This window comes from Micrasema longulum, unplaced genomic scaffold, assembly GCF_059751315.1.
Source record: "Micrasema longulum isolate JH-2025_06_02 unplaced genomic scaffold, ASM5975131v1 h1tg000044l, whole genome shotgun sequence".
Lineage (NCBI taxonomy): Eukaryota > Metazoa > Arthropoda > Insecta > Trichoptera > Brachycentridae > Micrasema > Micrasema longulum.
The window spans coordinates 650,770-670,522 of NW_028277251.1; the positions used below are offsets into that span (position 1 = coordinate 650,770).

The following is a 19,753-nucleotide window of genomic DNA, read 5'->3' on the forward strand; positions in this document are numbered from 1 at the left end:
TAATCGGCGCGCGTGCATGAGATGTATGAATGTAGATGAAGAGAGATATGTATGAAAGACAGAATTATATGGCGTTCTATCCTCGCTGCCTACCCTAACGGGGAAACAGCGTGATGGTTTGTTTGTTGTGTTTGACTTTGTCGGCGTCGCTTTGTCCCGCCCTCGCTGAATTTTATTTCTATTACCTGTCACTGTCACTGTCAAAAAACGAGAAGCTGAAAAAGCACAGATTCAGACATTCACCCTAGAAATCTTCTTCTTCTTAATTTTTTAGGCTTTTTCACTTTCCAACTGGGTGTTCTAGCCAATGTCGAGTTTTAGATTTGTTAGTACCTATAGTTTTTTAAATATCAGTAATATGTACAAGCTAATGTGTTAGTATTATACTTTTTTTTTAATATATACAGCATATTTATAGCTTAACCCCATTAATCAATAGATCTTACATTTATTGATACGAGCTAAACATATCTGTTTAAAATATTCAGGAATTAAAAACTTTTGTCCCCGTAAAAATAAGCAGGTATTTTCGTTTTAGATTATAAATTAACCTTTGTAAGTATTGTGAAAAAACGCGGCGATGTTTCTAAATATTTCAATACGAATTTAAATATAACTTTCCAATACATTCTATTGTTTTCTCTAATCTGGGGTTTCTCAGCAATAATGCATTTAAATATAACCTTTTAGTTCATGCCAGCCAATTCTCAAAAGAACCCCATTTTAATTACCGCCTTTACAAATAAATACATTAAAATAAATCCCCATTTACCCGAGCCGTTAATAGGTATTTACAAATATTTCGTCTCTTTTTATTGTCAATTTCTATTCAATACCTCGGGTTAAATTCAAATGATCGAGCGGCGAATTACCTGGAATTCCAAAACCCTTTCTATTGAAAACAATAACTTAAACAATAAACATTGTCCCATGTTTTCCGCTGGGGAAAAACATAACCTTTTTAATAATAATTCGCAAGCCGATGGCCATTAAAATAATATTTGTATTTTAAAAACTTATAACAAAATAAAGCGCATAATTAATTCCTCTGTGATACATACAAACCTTTCTTTTTCAAATTTCATACATCTTCATTTATACGCGCGTCGATTATTCCAACTTGCCACATATTAACTTAAAACTCTAATTAACTTTTGCGCCATCATTTTCTAATCCGCGCCCGTGGTACACAAGGCACTGCACTAGTGCGCAAATCGCAACGTATCAGCGATTATTTTATAATATGTACGAAGGTATTTCACATCCACCTTGCCAGAAATCGAACCTAGGACCTCAAGTATGGTAGGCGATCGCGCCAACCTCCAATTTTTAATTAATGATTCCTTTCTAATCTTCAAAAATATAAATTAGTTTGATGATTTAATTTTCTATGTTTAGTATATATTTATTTTAACGTATTTACTATTATATACATTCTAATCTTAGTTAATATAATTTAGTTTTATAAGAAACAATATGCAGAACATAGTATTTTAGTTTTAAATATGACGAGGTGTTTATTAATAAGTGTGGAAAAGAGACATTGAGTTTTAGGCAATAAGTGAAAGAGAAAAGGAGAGACCTCCTAATTTGGGAGTTATAAAACCACCCCAAACACTCGGAACGAGTAGAGTCGGAATACAGCCGGGAAGGAGAGTCGACCAAGAGTCGGTCGACAGTCGGGGAAGCGAGTCGAGTCTACGCGATCGTACCGTCGATCGCGGAGACGATACAATGTCGAGAGTCGTGGAAGTTGAAGTGAAGTGAGTGTACGGGTAGCCAGTGCTACGTAGCAAACCTCGTGGAATCCGACTACTCCACGAGGGTCGTCGGAGGCCACCTTCCAGCTGCGAAGGTCCCTCCACATCCAGGACATCCATCGTCCTCCAAAGGAACGCCAGTTTCTTGCACCGCCAGCGCGTGTGCCCAGCCCACGGCCGGCCAGTCTTCCAGCTGGCTGTCACCGTCACCATCGCCACGGGACTGAATCCCGAGAGCCGCCCATGGCTCTATCCATGGCAGATCTCCGCCCAGGACATCGCCCAGCATGTGTTCGTCCGAACACAGCATCCGAACTACCCTCCGTCATCTCTCCACATAAGTGAAACCACCGATAATATTGTGATAGAGTTAAGATATTAGTGAAGAGTGACAATTACGAACTGCATTAGTTAAGGACCTAGATCTGTAAGTATTTTTCTTTGTCTCATGTTTGTAACTAGTTCTAAGATTATTTCCATGTTCTAGTTTAATAAACATAGGTACATAAAACATTCAAGCTTTTTAAATTATCTTCCAATTTACTCGTTTTCAGAATAGATTTAAGTTTTTTTAGTTTCTTTTGGGCTTTAAATTCATTAAGTTTTAATTAGGATTATATTATCATGATGGGGAATAAAAATGGAAACACCCATGTGTTCGCCATCGAAGGAACTTACTATTCTACATATCTGATGAGGCACCAGGAAGACGCGATCTTCCAAATTCATCTCAAGTTTCCGTTCGGCGAATGTTCCCGCTTTCTCTCAGTTAGCGGAGAGACGGACAGCTTCCGTCTACTCATACGTGCGAACGCGGAACTTGATTTTTCACAGCCTCCGAGATGATCAAATCTCGTCTATAATTTTTCTCTCGCCACCTATCTATCTCAATACCCAAACAACCCCATAAAAACATATTTTTTTTTACATATTATTTTACCCCCCCCCCCCCCCCGTGATAATACATATAAAAATAAATGCATGTATGTTTGTCCTTTATAGACTCAATAACTACTAAACCAGTTTATGGGCAATTTTTATCAAAATAATCTAATTTACGTAAATTTGGTTTGTAAAAATAATATCTTCATTGCGTTCATCGGAAAAAAGTTAGGAGCGAATATGTGTTTTTCGTCAAACTTCCAGGGTTGCACTCCACTAAAAGGCATATTGCAAAAAGTGTCGTTTTTTTCATACTAAAAAAGTTCAATTATTTTTAATGGATACTGAATTGATTAATTTCCTTACAATTTCTTAATTTCTACATATTAGCTGATTTTAAATGGATTTTTTAGTAATGCTTAAATATTTTTTTAACATTTGGTTCATTTTTGAAAAACGAATTCTTACACAAAATGCACCACCATTTTTTTTCTTTATTAGGGCCTTCTACTAAAACCTGATAACATCGGACAAAAACAAGTTACATTAATTTACAATAAACATGCATGAGAACAATACGAATAACAATATAGATTCAAACAATAGACAACAATCCTCTAGCCAATCACATCAGGAGATAAAACGAAAAACTAACCCTTAGTCGGCCTCGTAGTGTAATGGTCAGCGCATTTGCCTACCATGCAAGAGGTCTCGGGTTCGATTACCGACATGGTTGATAAGAAATATTATTTAAAAGTGTTTTAAAACTTCATTGTCCCTAGATTGGTGCCTGAAGCGTAAGACTGATCACCTTGCTCTTCGTGTATCAAAAATGATCAAGATACGCTGCGATTGGTGTACCAATGCAGTGCCCTTGCACCATTAGGCGCGGAAAGTTATTTACCACTTTTAGGAAATGGTCTGAAAATTTAAATATTTGAGTAAATTATAAGAACTTTCTCTTTTTTAAAAAAAAAACGTCTTGCTCCGCATACTGACATTCGCACACAGATATTAATCGATTATTAAAATAACTTAATATTCCGGATTCGAAGTAGTCGATTATTAAAATAAATTGTTATGACATCACTACTCCCAAGTACTGTTATTATATTTTTTTCTACGCTTTCATTTAATTTGACGTTTATTGTGATTGTGACAGATTGTGATCTAATCTCTGTTGTGATCTGTGTCATAGTTTTGTTTTTCAGTATCCTGTAGCATCTAAATATTATAAACTTTATCTTCATGTTTACGATTTTATTCGCATTAAATTCATCTTCTAATGTCAAACATAAAAAGTATTGTAAAAATGCAAGCAAAATTCCAAATAGAAAATATATTGGTGAAAAGATCAACAAAGCTATGTCGTGTTTGCCTCACTGAAAACATTAGAAAATCGAAATATATCTTTGACAAGATTGACTCAAGTTGTATCGCGTCCATGGTGATGCTGTGCGCACAAGTGCAGATAGCCTGCCAGGATGGCTTGCCCGATATCATCTGCTCCCGGTGCCTAGGGGACCTGGAGGCTGCCAACAGCTTCAGGCTCCGGTGCGAGCTCGCCGATTACCTTCTGAGGAAGTCTCGCGGCGGTACCGGACAGGGGAGTGCCCAGAAACCCGGCCAAAGTCAGGCACCGACTTCTTTAAAGGAAGAAGCGTGGATCAATTACGAGCTGGATGATAACATCAATAGCGATTCCTTCATTCGATCCCTCGCTTGTGAACTCACTGATCTTGTCAGTCACGAGAAATCACAGTCTCGGAACAAATGTAATTTTTCCTCCAAAACTCTAGCAAACAACGATACCGCAATTAGTAACGGTGATTTTTTATCTACACCAGAAATAAGTGAATTGAATATTCTTTCTGAGAGGCAAGCACCGACTTTTATGAAGGACGAAGCACAAAGCGATGCGTGGATTAAATCAGAGCTTGACAATAATGTCGATAGCGATGTATACAGTGATCCATTAGTTGAGATGTCGGAATTTGAATATACCGAAAGAATGAACTGCAAGAAATCTCCATTGCAAAAAAGAAAGGAAAAGAAAAATCATTCGAAAATTACAAATCACTCTGATAAAGAGAGATTTTCTTGTACTGAATGTTCCTTTAAGTGTCGTTATCGGTTCCAACTTACTTCCCACGCCAGAAAGCACACGCTGCAAATTTCCTTGGGGTGTGATACCTGCGGAGCTCGCTTCAATAACTCCCACTACTTGAGAGTGCACAAGATGTTTTGCTCGGCGAAGAGGCCGTTCGGGTCCAACTCCGTATTCCTCCAAGACCGCAAGACGCAAATCGCCAACAATCCTCACTACTGCAGTTTTTGCTGTACCAAATTCACCAGCCTCGCCAGATTGAATAAACACAAAAAAGTTCACAGTAATCTCACTAAATTTGACTGTCTGATTTGTGGTAAACGTTTTAAAAACCGCCAGTCTCTCAAAGTGCATAAACGTATCCACAAAGAGGCCAACATGTGCGAGTTGTGCGGCAAACAGCTCTCGTCCCAGCAGACCCTCCAAGTTCACATAAACCGGCACATGAATATTCGCAACTTCCACTGCGATGTCTGCGGCCGCTCTTTCGCGGGTAAAGGAGATCTCTCCGTCCACGTCAAGATGCATACCGACCCCAAGAAGTTCGAATGTGACTTCTGCGGCCACAAGACTCGCATGAAGCGAGCCCTGATCGGCCACCTGATGATCCACACCGGAGAGAAGAACATCAAATGCCAAGTTTGCGAATACCGGTGTTACGATAACCCCGCCTTGCAGAAGCATATGCTATCCCACTCGGAAGAGAGAAAACACAATTGCCCAATTTGTAAAGTGCAATTTAAAAGAAACTGCCATATTAACAGACATATGATACGAATCCACAAGATAGTTTATAAAGTAGGTGACCACACTGATAGAAGAGTGATTAAAGAATAAAATTTGACCTTTTATTCATGAATAGTGATTCTTATTATTTATAGTCCCTGGACTGGTACCTGAAATGAAAGACTGATCATCTTACCTTCATGTAACAAAAATGATCGAGATACACTGCGATTGGTGTACCAATGCAGTGCCCTATGCATCATTAGGTGCGGAAAGGGAATGATGATGACATTAATTTTAAGAGAGCAGCTTAAATTTATTTTAATGAAAGTTAGTTGTTGGCGCACTTTACTTTTCCGAAACAAATCTAGTCCATTTTTTAACCCATTGAGACTACACCTTGAGATCAGCTCTTGTGGCAGCTTATTCCAACCATCAACAACCCTATTGGCTCAGGAAATGCTTTCGTGGATTTAGATTGAATCTTGTTTTCTCCAGCCTGAGACTGTGGCCTAGAAGACGAGCATCATGTTTAAGCTCGAACATGGGATCCAAATTTGGGCAGCAATATTGACTGTCGAGTATCTTGTATGTCTCTATCAGGTCACCACTTTGTCGCTGTTCCTGCAGCGTTGTGGGACCGAGAGTTTCCAGGCTCTCACTTTCCAGACAACTTTGTAGCTCGTCTTTGGACTCTTTTCGACAAGTTGGCATCCTAAACAAAATAAGGATTCCATATCTGAAACCCAAATAGCGCTTTTTTTGTGAAAATCACTTCAAGGGCGCTGTACAATACGCCTTGCAGCTACAGAGCGCATAGGCGGTTGGGATTTTAGTTTCCCATTTTTGATAAATTTTAATCATATAGAAGCTAGATTACAACATGTTTTGCAGCTACATAGCGCACGGATGTTTAGAAATCTAATCTCTATTTACACTGTACAAAAAAAACAATAAGAAGTTACAACAGAGATGAAGAACATTTTAGAGAAGGTAATATAGAAGTCTAGGCATCTACAGGGCTTATGACCTGTCATGGTTTAAGTGGCCACTTTACACACTGTGGAACATTCACCATTCTGCTTGTATTTGAACATCTATATCCCTTCAATTCTTTCATCTATGTAAACCGTAACCGTTACCTATGTAAAACGTAAACCAGCCAATGATGGGTCATAAGCCCTGTAGATGCCTAGACTTCTATATTACCTTCTCTAAAATGTTCTTCATCTCTGTTGTAATGTGTTAATATTAACAGCTCCCTGAGGAGTTGAATCCAGTCCTTGTCTACAAAAATTTGGACAAACCCAAAATATTGTCAATAAGAAGTGTTTTTAATTTATAATCGTTTACAAATAGAATCTAGAGTAGCATATGGGCAGTCAAAAATCTAGACTCTATTTATAATTGAAATTTAATTTAAATATAATATGAAAGCTAACGTCACCAAAAGTTTGCAGCTATAAAGCGCATCGACGAGAGGAATTCTAGCTACTTAAAAATTATTTTTAAAAGTTTACAACAAAAAAATATAATAATACGATTTCCGTGAGACATTTAGTGGGACAGATGGAAAATTTTACAAACCTATACGCATGATATCAGCGACATTGTTCCCGCAGGGATATATTCAATAAGCGGCTGATTTCTTTATGTATGCATATGGGAAGCACCCAAAGAATCTAGAAAACGTTCTAAATTTAGGTATAAGAAAGATCAGGAATTGGTAAGTGAAACATGGCTTATATCTATCTAACTGGTAAAAGTAATGCCATAACCTTCTGTAGACAGAGAAAAACTATAACCATAAAAATTCAGCACAGAGATGAGATTGTCCCTTTTACGATCCAGATTAAGTTCTTGGGAGTAATTGTGGACGCTATTCTTACATGGAACTCATACATAAAACACATAGTAAACAAAGTGTCAAACCGGTAGTCATCGGAGCCATGAAGTCTACTTCAATTAACCTCTGATGCCCCACTCGGAATTACAATGAAACATTATTGAATACAAAAAGAAGGGAAGACGATGCAAAAAAATATAATTTCTTTCTGGCTGTGACACCTTTTTGGTCCCATAAAACCCATCCTTTACTAGTCAACAGTTTTCATATTTTCTAATCCTTTAAAACCAATATAAACTCTAAAGACTTTTTCCCACTTAATTGTTTCCCTTTTAAAGTCTTGACTTAAGCCTGAAGTATTGAACTCACATTCAAATTTGAAAGCCACCTACAGCCCTAGAGTACTTTCAACCAAATTCGGTCTCAAAATGGATAGGTGGGAGAATAATTACACTGATGGATCTCCGTCAGATTCACCAATCCACACAGGTGTGGCCATACATTGTGAAGATGACAGTGTGGCGGGTCGACAACGACGGCACGAGCCGAACATTGCCGAACGCCGACGTAGAGCGTACGAACGGGCCAAACCGGCTAGGAGAAAACTACCGGATTCCGACCTCACCGCACGCGTCTTCGAGGCACAAAATTACCGCCAATTTAGATTTACCAACTTCATTTTATTTTGCCTAATATAGTTATTAGAATCCTTCTTTCAAGGTGTTAGCTTCAGTAGTTTAGTTTCGTGAATAAATCTTTGTGTAAAACGTAAGTACCCTGTTTTACTTGCTCTCATTCTGTGCACCCACATAACTTTGTACATCACAAAATTAGGCCACCAACTAGGTGCCTACATAAAGGTGGTAACAACACCACCAAAGTGGTATACCCCGACGTTTGAACACGAAAACACAACATTAAACAATCAATCACGGTGACCCCATTCAAATTCCATAAAAATTGCGCAAAATTTCAGACAGAAATATCTTCGCTTGACAAAATTGTACAACAATTACTTTTTTTCGGTCGGTACATGAAAAATTTAAAATATCATTTTTAATTTGATTGCACTTTTAATTTATTTGTAAGTAATCAAGGTTAATCTATTTCAAGGTTAACTTATTGTAAGGTTAATTAATTTAGTATAATAGAATTATATTATAATAATTATAATATATAATAGAATTAGATTTTTCAAAGACCGAGCGAATCGAGTGAATTTTTCTGTCGGTAACAATCTTCAATGTAAATGTAACTAATGTAAATGTAATTAATGTAACTAGTGAATTGATTAAACTGTGATTAATTTCTTAACAATATTACTCGGCCGGGATTAATTCAAACAGGTGATTCATAATTTAACTAAAATTATTATAAACAAACATAATATAATACGTTCGAGCGACTCGCTCACCAAAAATCGCACGCCGAGTAATACATTCCTACAACACATATAAATTTTATTTTTTTTATTTTTCTTGAGTCGAACACACAAACAATTCACACGAACATTTACATAGGGTGCCAGATTGAGTAGAGGTACTTACAGGGTACCGGAAAATAATTGTTATTTATAGTTCTTAAATTTTGTTTTTTTTTTTTTTTTTTTTTTTCAAAAATCCGGTACATAATTATTTTTGACAAATATCATATGGCGAGACAAGCGTGACGTAGGCATCCGAAAGTTTTCTCCTTGTGAACGCACTGCGGGAGTAAGTTTTTTTTTTACCAGCGAAATCTATCGGAAATATTTTTCAGCTGGCGCAGTCGTTCACAATACTTGCAATTTGTAAAATTTTATTTTTGTAAACAACTTGAAACTATCAAACAAACAGATATTCGGGCGGCTAAGCCGACGAATGTTTAACTTAGTACGTGGACATTAGTATCCATACTTTTTTTCTATATACATTATATCGTGTGACTGTACTATATATGTTTATATTTTTAACCTAGGCTATGCATGTTATTATGTGTTACAGATTTGAAGTTTTACCATAAACATTTTTAAACTTGATATATTGTACAACGGACAATCAAAAGGAATATTAATATTGAGGGGACCACTCAGGCTTGGAGAATACAAATACCTAATAGTTGGAAAATGTGTTCCGCCGTATGGTAAAATAATTATTTAAATTTTCTGTTTTTAATTTGCTTTTCTATAACTTGCACAGTACATACATAACAAATAGTGACTCTGACATTTAAAAAATAAATATTTTTGTTTGAAATTTAAATTTAAATTTAAATTTAAATCTAATAATTTAAACTTAACTTTTTAATACAACTACACTCATTATTGAATACTTTTATTTCAATATTTTAACTTATACTGTAATCATTATTACATACATTTTTCTGAATTTTTTTTTTTTTAAAAACGAATATTTTTAAACTGTAAACAATGGCTAACAAGGACAACACTGACTTGACAAATATCAACACAGCAAACAACATGTTCCACACGGATAGGATTAGCGTTAAACTACCACAGCTATGGGTGAACAACATCGAACTTTGGTTTAAACAGATAGAAGCACAATTCGAGTTGGCAAACATAGTTTCAGAAGACGCACGTTATAGTCACTTAGTGTCAAAACTTGAACAAACGCACATAGAACAAGTTTCAGATATTTTACTCATGGAACCGAACCGAGCAAAATATACGAGGCTGAAGGAAGCTATAATCCAACGCATGGGCTGTCCACAGGACAGAAGGAGAGAAAAACTGTTTTCTTCCTTACAGCTTGGGGATCGAAACCCATCCAGCCTACTTAGAGAGATGCGGACGCTAGCAATAGGTTTACAAATAGACGAAACGACGTTGCAATACTTGTGGATACAACAACTGCCCAAGACGATCCAAGCGCATTTAGCCATAAGCGAAGATGACTGGGATAGGCAAGCGACGATAGCAGATCGCCTAATACAGGTGTACACACAGGATAATGTAGCGGTAGTAGGTACCAACAATAAAAATAACATTTGTAGTTTAGAACAGTCCGTACAAGCTCTAACCCATAAGGTAGAGAGTTTATTTCACACAATCAACAAACAGCATAGCCACAACAACAATAACAATAGATTCAAACACACAACAAGTAACAGCAGTAACAATTTCAATAACAACAAATACAACAACAATTTCAACAAAACAAGCTATAGGGCCAACGGAAATAACAAGAAAACTATTCTTTGTTACTTCCACACAAAATTTGGCGATCAAGCTAAGAAATGCGTCACACCATGTGAATTTAAACCGCATCTAGCTTCAAAAAACTAGATGGTCGAATCATAGCGGAGGCGGCTGATTCAACCAACACAACACGTCTCTTTGTTAAAGATCGTGATACCGGTGTGTCATACCTCGTTGACTCCGGATCGGAAATATCATTAATTCCTAGATCTTTACACAAACGCCATGGAGAAAAGTCTAAGCTAATTCTCTATGCAGCGAACGGGACTACGATCCAGAATTTCGGAGTTACCACGGTAACACTGAATCTGGGATGTAAACAAATGTTTACATGGAAGTTTATAATAGCGGATACGACACGCCCTATTATAGGAGCAGATTTTCTCCACAACTTCCACCTGTTAGTAGATGTTAGGAACAAACGGTTAGTAGACAATACAAACGGCAAGATAATCAGAGCATTTGACATCTCCACAAACAACAACATAACATGTTCCATATCATTAACAGACAAAACCAACATTTACCACTCACTCATATTGAAGTATCCACAACTAGTAGATATCAATAAACCATACGCAGGGCTGGATAAACACAACACAATCCACCATATAGATACCCGTGGCAAACCCGTTATGTGTAAGACTCGTCGGCTGTCCCCAGAACTACTGAGGCAGGCGAAGCAAGAGTTCGATCACATGGTGGCTCAAGGTATTTGTAGACCCTCCAAGAGTGAGTGGGCCTCTCCATTGCATATGGTGAAGAAGAGCGATGGTACTTATCGCCCTTGTGGCGATTACCGTAGCTTAAACGCACAGACGGTACCTGATCGTTATTCCTTGCCACATATCCACGATATATGCAATGACTTATTTAACTGTAAAATTTTTTCCAAAATTGACTTACAACGAGCATATCACCAAATTCCAATTAATGAAACTGACATTAAAAAGACAGCTATAACCACACCATTCGGGTTATTTGAATTTGTAAGAATGCCATTCGGACTATCATGCGCTGCACAAACATTCCAACGTCACATCAACGAAGTCACAAGAGGTCTAGAAGGAGTACACGCATATATCGACGATATATTGATCGCTTCACCAGACGAAGAAACACATGTGGAACACTTAAAAGCTTTGTTCCAGCGACTTCAAGATCATGGAATGGTGGTAAACCCATCTAAATGCGAGTTTGCCAAGAAAACACTGTTATTTCTTGGTTATGAAATTTCGGCTGAAGGCATCGGACCCTCGCCAACAAAAGTGGAAGCCATCACGAACCTCAACAAGCCAGAAACCATTAAGCAGTTGAGAAGATTCTTGGCCATGGGAAACTTCTACCGAAGATTCATACCACGAGCAGCACACAAATTGATACGACTACACGATTACCTCAAGGGAGCAAAAAAGAATGACAACAGAAAAGTAGAGTGGAACGAAGTCACTACACACGATTTCGAAGAGGTCAAGAACTCGCTGATCAACGCCACTAAGCTTAGCTACCCAGAGGAAAGCAGCAAGATGTCAGTGGGGACAGACGCCTCAGATTACGCAATCGGGGGCGTGCTACAACAAACCACAGACGGCATCAACTACAAACCGATAAGTTTCTTCTCAAAAAAGTTGAACAAGGCTCAGTGTTCATATAGTACGTACGACAGGGAACTACTAGCCATTTTTGAGACTGTAAGGTACTTTCAACATTATCTGGAGGGCAGAGAATTCTGTATATACACGGACCATAAACCACTACAATTCGTGTTTAGAAGGAAAAGTCACGACAAAGAAAGCCCCAGACAACTCAGATATCTAGACTACATCTCACAGTTCAGCACGGACATCAAATACATAAAAGGAGAAGACAACGTCGTCGCCGATACCTTATCAAGAATCGACATGATCGAACAAGAGGCAAACATATCGTTCGAAAAGATCCATAAAGAACAAAGGCAGGACAACGAACTACTCGCACTCTTGGACGACAAGAACACTGCTCTGAACCTGATCAAAACCAACATGCAGGGACAAGAAATCGTCTTCGATCTCAACAAAGGCAACATGCGACCGTACATCCCAAAAACGCTACAGAGATCTTTCTTCAACCAAGTGCATAACCTCAACCATGCAGGAGCCGACGCCACGACCAAGACCATCAGTCAAAGAGGCGTCTGGAAAAATATGAAAGCAGACTGCGCAGCTTGGACGAAGGCCTGCATACCCTGTCAGAAGAGCAAAGTCAACAAACACACGAGGACACCGATCATCAAGATCGACATGCCGAGACAGAAATTCTGCGTGGTCCATGTCGACCTCATCGGACCTTTTCCACCATCAGAGGGACTGAGGTACTGCCTCACATGTATCGACCGATACACTCGATGGGCGGAAGTAATCCCTATCGCAGATATCCAGACCCACACAATCATCAGAGCCATCTGGGACAACTGGATTGCGAGATACGGCGTACCGGAGAAAATTATAACTGATCAGGGTAGGCAATTCATGTCTACGGACTTTAACTTGTTTTGTTCCAGATCAGGCATAGCACACTCCAACACGACGCCTTACCATCCACAAAGTAATGGCATGATCGAGCGATTTCATAGAACGCTGAAGACGGCCATTAAAGCTCACCACCCTGTTCCGTGGACAAAATCGATCAGCACCATACTACTCGGACTGAGGGCCACACTGCGCACGAATGCAGAGCACTCAGTAGCAGAGATGCTGTATGGGTGCAAACTAAAGTTACCAGCAGACATCCTGGAGCAGACGAACGACTACATTGACCCGGACTCCTACACTAGGCAACTGGTAAATTTCATGCAAAACGTCAAACCAAGGCCAGTCGAGCACCACAATAAAGGTAACGTTTTCATCCACCCGGAACTAAAGAGAGCCACACACTTGTTTCTGAGGGACGACAGAGTGTACAAACCCCTGATGCCGAACTACAAGGGGCCCTACAAGGTCATCACCAGGGCGGAAAAGACGGTAACACTGGACGTGGATGGCGAACATAAAAAGGTTTCGCTGGACAGGTGCAAGCCGGCGTTCCAGACAGCGGAAGAACGAGCCAGTCCAGCAGAAACGGAAACACCAACAGAACAACCGGCATACACAACGCGTAGCGGCAGGAGGGTGATACAGCGTCAGTTTTGAAAAACAGATTTCAAAACTTGGAAGGGGGCTGTGTGGCGGGTCGACAACGACGGCACGAGCCGAACATTGCCGAACGCCGACGTAGAGCGTACGAACGGGCCAAACCGGCTAGGAGAAAACTACCGGATTCCGACCTCACCGCACGCGTCTTCGAGGCACAAAATTACCGCCAATTTAGATTTACCAACTTCATTTTATTTTGCCTAATATAGTTATTAGAATCCTTCTTTCAAGGTGTTAGCTTCAGTAGTTTAGTTTCGTGAATAAATCTTTGTGTAAAACGTAAGTACCCTGTTTTACTTGCTCTCATTCTGTGCACCCACATAACTTTGTACATCACAAAATTAGGCCACCAACTAGGTGCCTACATAAAGGTGGTAACAACACCACCAAAACAGCTTTCGAAAATTGTACATATTGCACAACAATGCGTCTGTATTTACAGCAGAATGTATCACAATCCGAGTTAAATAATTCTAAAGCCCACAATATAGCATGTTCCGTTTCCTATCGGATTTCCAGAGTGCCCAACAAAAGATCAAATCCCCTCCGTTCTCTTATCGCGAGGACAAGCTCTGCGTCAAAACTCAATTTCGTCTTTCGTTATCAGAGGCATCAAATAAAAGTGTTGTTATATTTTGGATCCCTAGCCATTGTGGTATTCCCGGTAACGAAAAGGTGGAATCATTAGCAAGGGAGGTGGTCCGATCTGGGGATCCTGCCTATAGTAATTTCCTACTACTAGGTGATCTCCTCGTTATGACAAAAGAGAAGCAACTTCGCAGATGGCAAGAATATTAGGTAGCCTCCTTTCAAGCCAAGGGAAGACATCTTTTCCAATTAAAACCAAATGCAACAGAAAAGCCTTGGTTCTCCAAAGTGATTATGAACAAATTTGAGACATCTTCCATATGCAGAATGCGCATTGGGCACTGTTATAATGGTTATCACTAGTTCAGTGTCCATGTCCGGTACTCTGCCATGTGTGAATATCAGCTCGAGAAGTACATTTTTGGTCTTAGGAAATATGACCACATTTCCGATTATCGTAGGCAACTGAAATGGCTCAAAATTAGACAGCGGAGAGACTATCACTCCCTCTCACTTCTGTTCAATGTACTTCATAGTCCTAACGCTCCTATATACCTGCGTGAAAAATTTCAACGCTTATCAGTTCATGGTTTACCTCTTCGTTCTCATTCTCAAGGCACTCTCTTAATACCCATCCACAATTCCTCTTTCTTCTCTAACTCATATAGTGTCCATGCGGCTCGACTATCGAATCATCTCCCATCCACCATCAAAGATGTTACCACATTATCTCTGTTTAAATCACGTCTGAAGAAACATCTCCTTTCTCTTCCTTAATCTCTCCTCCTTTCCTTTTTCCTCTTTCCTCTTTTTTCCTTTTTCCCATTGAGTAATAGTTTTGATTTCAGGTAGTTTATTTCTATTTTAATATATTTTTAGCTTTTTAATATTTTTTTTTCTTCTATTGAATATGTTCTGTAACTTGAATTATAAAAATAAAAGTTTTATTTTATTGGTTGGATGGAAGAAATTGCCAGTTGGCAATAAGCCCGCCAATGTACAAATAACATTATTTACAAAAAGTTAAATAAAAAAAAACATATAAATCCATTTTTTTTTTTGATGCCCCATAAATTATTATTACCCTGAGTTCCTGTCAGACCTCTCCGATATCAACGTCCCATTCCCTACTCATATTCTAACTCTGCTGTAGTATTCAAAATTTTATGTGAACATGTAGTTATAAATGATATTAATTTGTATATAGTTATATATGTATAGTGTATGTAATATCAAATACTAACTTGTATATAGTACTAACCCATGTGTAAATATTAAAATAAATAAATATCTGAAACTCGACACTGGCTAGAACACCCCAGTTGGTGGAGAAAAAAAAAAAAAAGAAGAAGAAGAAGATTGAAATATTTGCCTCTTTTATCTTTGACAACTGACACTATAACTGACAGCTAATGGCAACAGGGATCGCGTACAGCCTAATAGTTTTTTGTATATAAAATCTTGTTTTTTCTCGTTACTTTAATTATTAATTAACAGTTTATATATCAAACCTATAATTTTTATTTTCCAAAAATGAATTCCGAATTCGAAATTCCAATATATTTAGAGAAAAAGCACAGTAAACAATGTCGAATTTGTTTAAGAGAAAATATTGAAGAATCTGAATGCGTTTTCGACGAGAGAGAATCTAGCACTATCGCTTCTATGATCATGTCGTGCGCGCGAGTGCAGGTAGCAAGCCAGGACGGCTTGCCCGATATAATCTGCGCTCAGTGCTTAGGGGACCTGGAGGTCGCCAACAACTTCAGGCTTCGGTGCGAACTCTCCGACTCGCTTCTGAGGAAGTTTTACTGCGATCAAGGTGATGTTCCGGAACCGGAAAAGGCGAGACGGACACAGAGTCCCGTGAAAGAAGAAGTGAATACTGCGGATTGTTCCAAATACGAGTCAGAAGACAATATTGATAGTGATGGACAAAGCGATCAATTAGTCGATATATCCCCCGATGAACTTACCGAAGTTCAATCTGATGTCGCGACGAATACTTCTAATCAAGAAACGAACATCGAAGCCGACGCATTGCCAAGTAAATTGGAGAGAAGTGAAGAAAACGCGAGTAATTCTAAAGCCGTATCTCGCAATACACGCAGCAGGTTGAACTGCACCAGGTGCACCTTCTCCTGCAATCTGCAGAATCAAATGGTTGCCCATTTTAGTACGCACTTGAGAAAGAATAAATTCTATTGCGATGTTTGCCAACTTCGTTTTCCCAGTTTACATAAAATGAAAATCCACAGAGAAATGTGCATCTCTAAAAAAGCTTTTAAATGCGAATTCTGCCAGGCGAGCTTCATCAATCATACTTACTTCAAAGTGCACAAGATAATTTGCAAGAAGAAGAAGCCGAAAAGTCAGCTAACGTGCAGCGAAAAATTAGACGCAGTGAACGATTCCGATTCCTCGAATGCTCTCAAGTCACAAGAGACCGACAAATCAGAAGCCAAACCGCAAGTTATTAAGCCTTACAATTGTGTCCTTTGCAACGTCCAATTTTCTAGCCCGAGAAACTTGGTCGGCCACACTAAACTCAAACACTACGACCTCCAGCCCCGCCAATTTGACAAACTGTACAAAACGAACACTTCTTACGAGCCCCTTAAATACACTTGCGAAATGTGCGGCAAGCAGCTCCACTCGAGGCAAACGCTTCAGGTCCACATCAAGCGGCATTTGAATATTCGCGACTTCGCGTGCGAGTTTTGCGGGCGCACTTTTGTGGACAAATCCGAGAGAGATATGCACGCCAAATTGCACACCGACCCGAAGAAGCATTTATGCGACATCTGCGGATTCAAAACCCGAACTAAGCCAACTTTGATCGCTCATTTGTTGACTCACCAGGAAGAGAAAAATTTCAAGTGCGAGCTCTGTCCGTACAAGTGCAACGGCAAATACAAACTTAAGTTACATATGGGGTCGCACTCTGACGAAAGAAAGTTCTCTTGCCCTAAATGTGATGCGAAGTTCAAAAGGAATAGTCACATCAATAAACATATGCAACGGATTCACAAGATACACTACAGAGTAGGTGATTATTCTGATAGACGGTACATTAAGTAATAAAACCATTTGTTGTCCTAACTGATTTATTTATTTAAATATATACCTCCGAAACTTCCAAGGAATTTTATATTATCTTCAGTACCGAATAGGTTAATTGTAGCTATATAAAATGTACGAGACACGTTTCCGCCTCGTATAAAGAATTGTGAGACTGTAATAATCTCGGCAAGGCGCTGGTATTCTACTGCGAGCTGCGATAGGTATCAGTAGCCCGTAGGTGTGAGTATTTATTCCAAATACTGTCGGCTGACAGTGACGGCTGGCAGGTTGTAAATCCGCTTCTGGATTCGGCCGAGTCCAGGAAAGGTGCAGTGAAGATCTGAAGACGAAGTGGCGAAGTAATCGGGCAGAGTAGAGTTAAAAGAGGGTGTTTACTGTTTTCGATCGATGTCTTAATTTTCACGTGTGCACATATTTATACAAGGTTACAAAATCTGACCCTACGGCTAACTTAGGTATGGGAATCGTGCCGGCCCCCCCCTCTTGCCAAGTATTCTCCCAAGCGGCCAACGTATAAGCCACGACCCCCTCCCCCGTTCCTCCATTGCACAATCAAGCGCCGACTAGAGTGGACGTGAAAGGGCCGCTAGCTCGACACGCTCCGCTCAATTCGCCCTTCATACGGCGGCGGCCGGTTAGACACGGAATTAGCCTCGCAGACTCATACATACTAGGTTTCATATTAAATACGACTAAAATAATGATTGGAACATTTATACTAACATACAATAATAAAAGAAAGGACTATGACGTCAGCTACATAAAAGTTTAGGAAAATATTTATTTTAAATTTAGTACTCATCATCCATTCGCTTTCCCCACTAATGGTGCATGGGGCACTACATTGGTACACCAATCGCAGCGTATCTTGGTAATTTTTTTTACATGAAGGTAAGATTATCGGTCTAATGCTTCAGGTGCCAGTCCAGGGACTATGAAATATTTTAGTGTTTTTAGCACAAAATGCCACAAATTAATACTTCTTATGACCTTCTGCCTCGATAAACCTTTAACTCTTTTTGGCATCTAATCGATGAGGCTTTGGCATGTAGACATTATTTTCTCATTTTTAAATTTATTTCAACAGAGAGGGAAAAAGTTTTCGAGAAGGGAATATGGAAGTCTAGGCATTTACAGGGCTTATGACCTGTCATTGGCTGGTTTAAGTGGCCACTTTACACACTGTGTAACATTCACCATTCTGCCCATGTTTGAACATCCACATTTCCTCAACTCTTCCATCTGTTGACTTTTGTGAAGTGAAAGAGCTGAAACCTTTATCACGTGGGTGAGATTCATCCGGCTGAACCAAATCACCTACTAGGCAACGCCTGGAAACAATTTTCCAATTTTTATACTTCTTCTTTTACCAGGTAGTAATTCAACAATGTTTGATTATGTCCAAATGCTTGCAGACTGGCTGGATTTCCTCCCTAGGGAGATCCCAAACCATGCCTGAATTATGGATGAAATGAGCTTTTCCACTGTGGTGCAATCGGCTTCGGAGTGATTATTCTTTCAGATTGCCCATAGATTTTCGATTGGGTTTGTGTATGATAAATTTCCGGCCCAATTTAGTACAGCTGTCCGCTTAATCATAGTATCCATCTTTGAAAGCGTCATTGAATTGTCACAATTTTAACAAACAATGAAAAAACCAGTAAAATATCTTAAACAATATATAAAATGTGATATTCATTAAACATAAATCAAAGACAAAATAACTAAAATTACAAATGGTTTGTGCATACATAATTAATTATAGCGTTTCTACCTCTCAAACAAAAAAACAGAAATACCATCATTTAAAATTGAAATGTGCACATAACAGGCATCAAGCCTTTTTTAAAACATTATTTCTTTATATATCTGTATCCATATCTGTATTCACATCTACATCTATACCGGCATTTATATACATATACACATATATACAGATATATATACATACATATTACATATCATGTCCATACTCTATATTATTTACATTACTAATCTATATCCACATATATAAATACTGTTTTATTCATACATAAACTCCTGATCGAATAGCCATTCTCTTATTGTGCCCGTGTCTTTATTCGCAGTGCCGTTTGGCATCAAATTAAACATAACTGGAACCAAAAAATTATTATATTCTAAAAGATACACAATTTTCTACTGTATGTAGTTCAGTATAGGGTAAGTCTCGTGTGTTTTTTAAATTAGATTTAATTGTTTTAATATTTGCTAATGATTTTAAGATTTCTGGAAGATTAATGAAGTTTTTTTCCCCAACATATGAATAATGATTTAATGCTGCAGTTGTATTGCATCTGTGTAAACTTAAGTTATTTGGAAATCTAGAGTTTCGAGAATTTTGTAAATTAGTAGGTTTTTGTTCTTTGAAAG

At 38.7% G+C, this 19,753-nt stretch overlaps 2 protein-coding genes across 2 annotated transcripts; both read left to right on the forward strand.

Annotated features, from left to right (window-relative positions):
- The first annotated feature begins 3,749 nt into the window (after positions 1–3,749).
- On the forward strand, positions 3,750–5,597 carry LOC148285275 (uncharacterized). The gene has a single exon (XM_088227975.1). It carries the CDS (start codon positions 3,928–3,930, stop codon positions 5,584–5,586), a length of 1,659 nt encoding a protein of 552 aa, XP_088084101.1. The 5' UTR covers positions 3,750–3,927; the 3' UTR covers positions 5,587–5,597.
- Positions 5,598–15,663: 10,066 nt separating this feature from the next.
- LOC148285276 (uncharacterized) lies at positions 15,664–17,380 on the forward strand. The gene has a single exon (XM_088227998.1). The coding sequence runs from the start codon at positions 15,812–15,814 to the stop codon at positions 17,357–17,359; it is 1,548 nt and encodes a 515-aa protein (XP_088084124.1). The 5' UTR covers positions 15,664–15,811; the 3' UTR covers positions 17,360–17,380.
- The last annotated feature ends 2,373 nt before the right edge of the window (positions 17,381–19,753 follow it).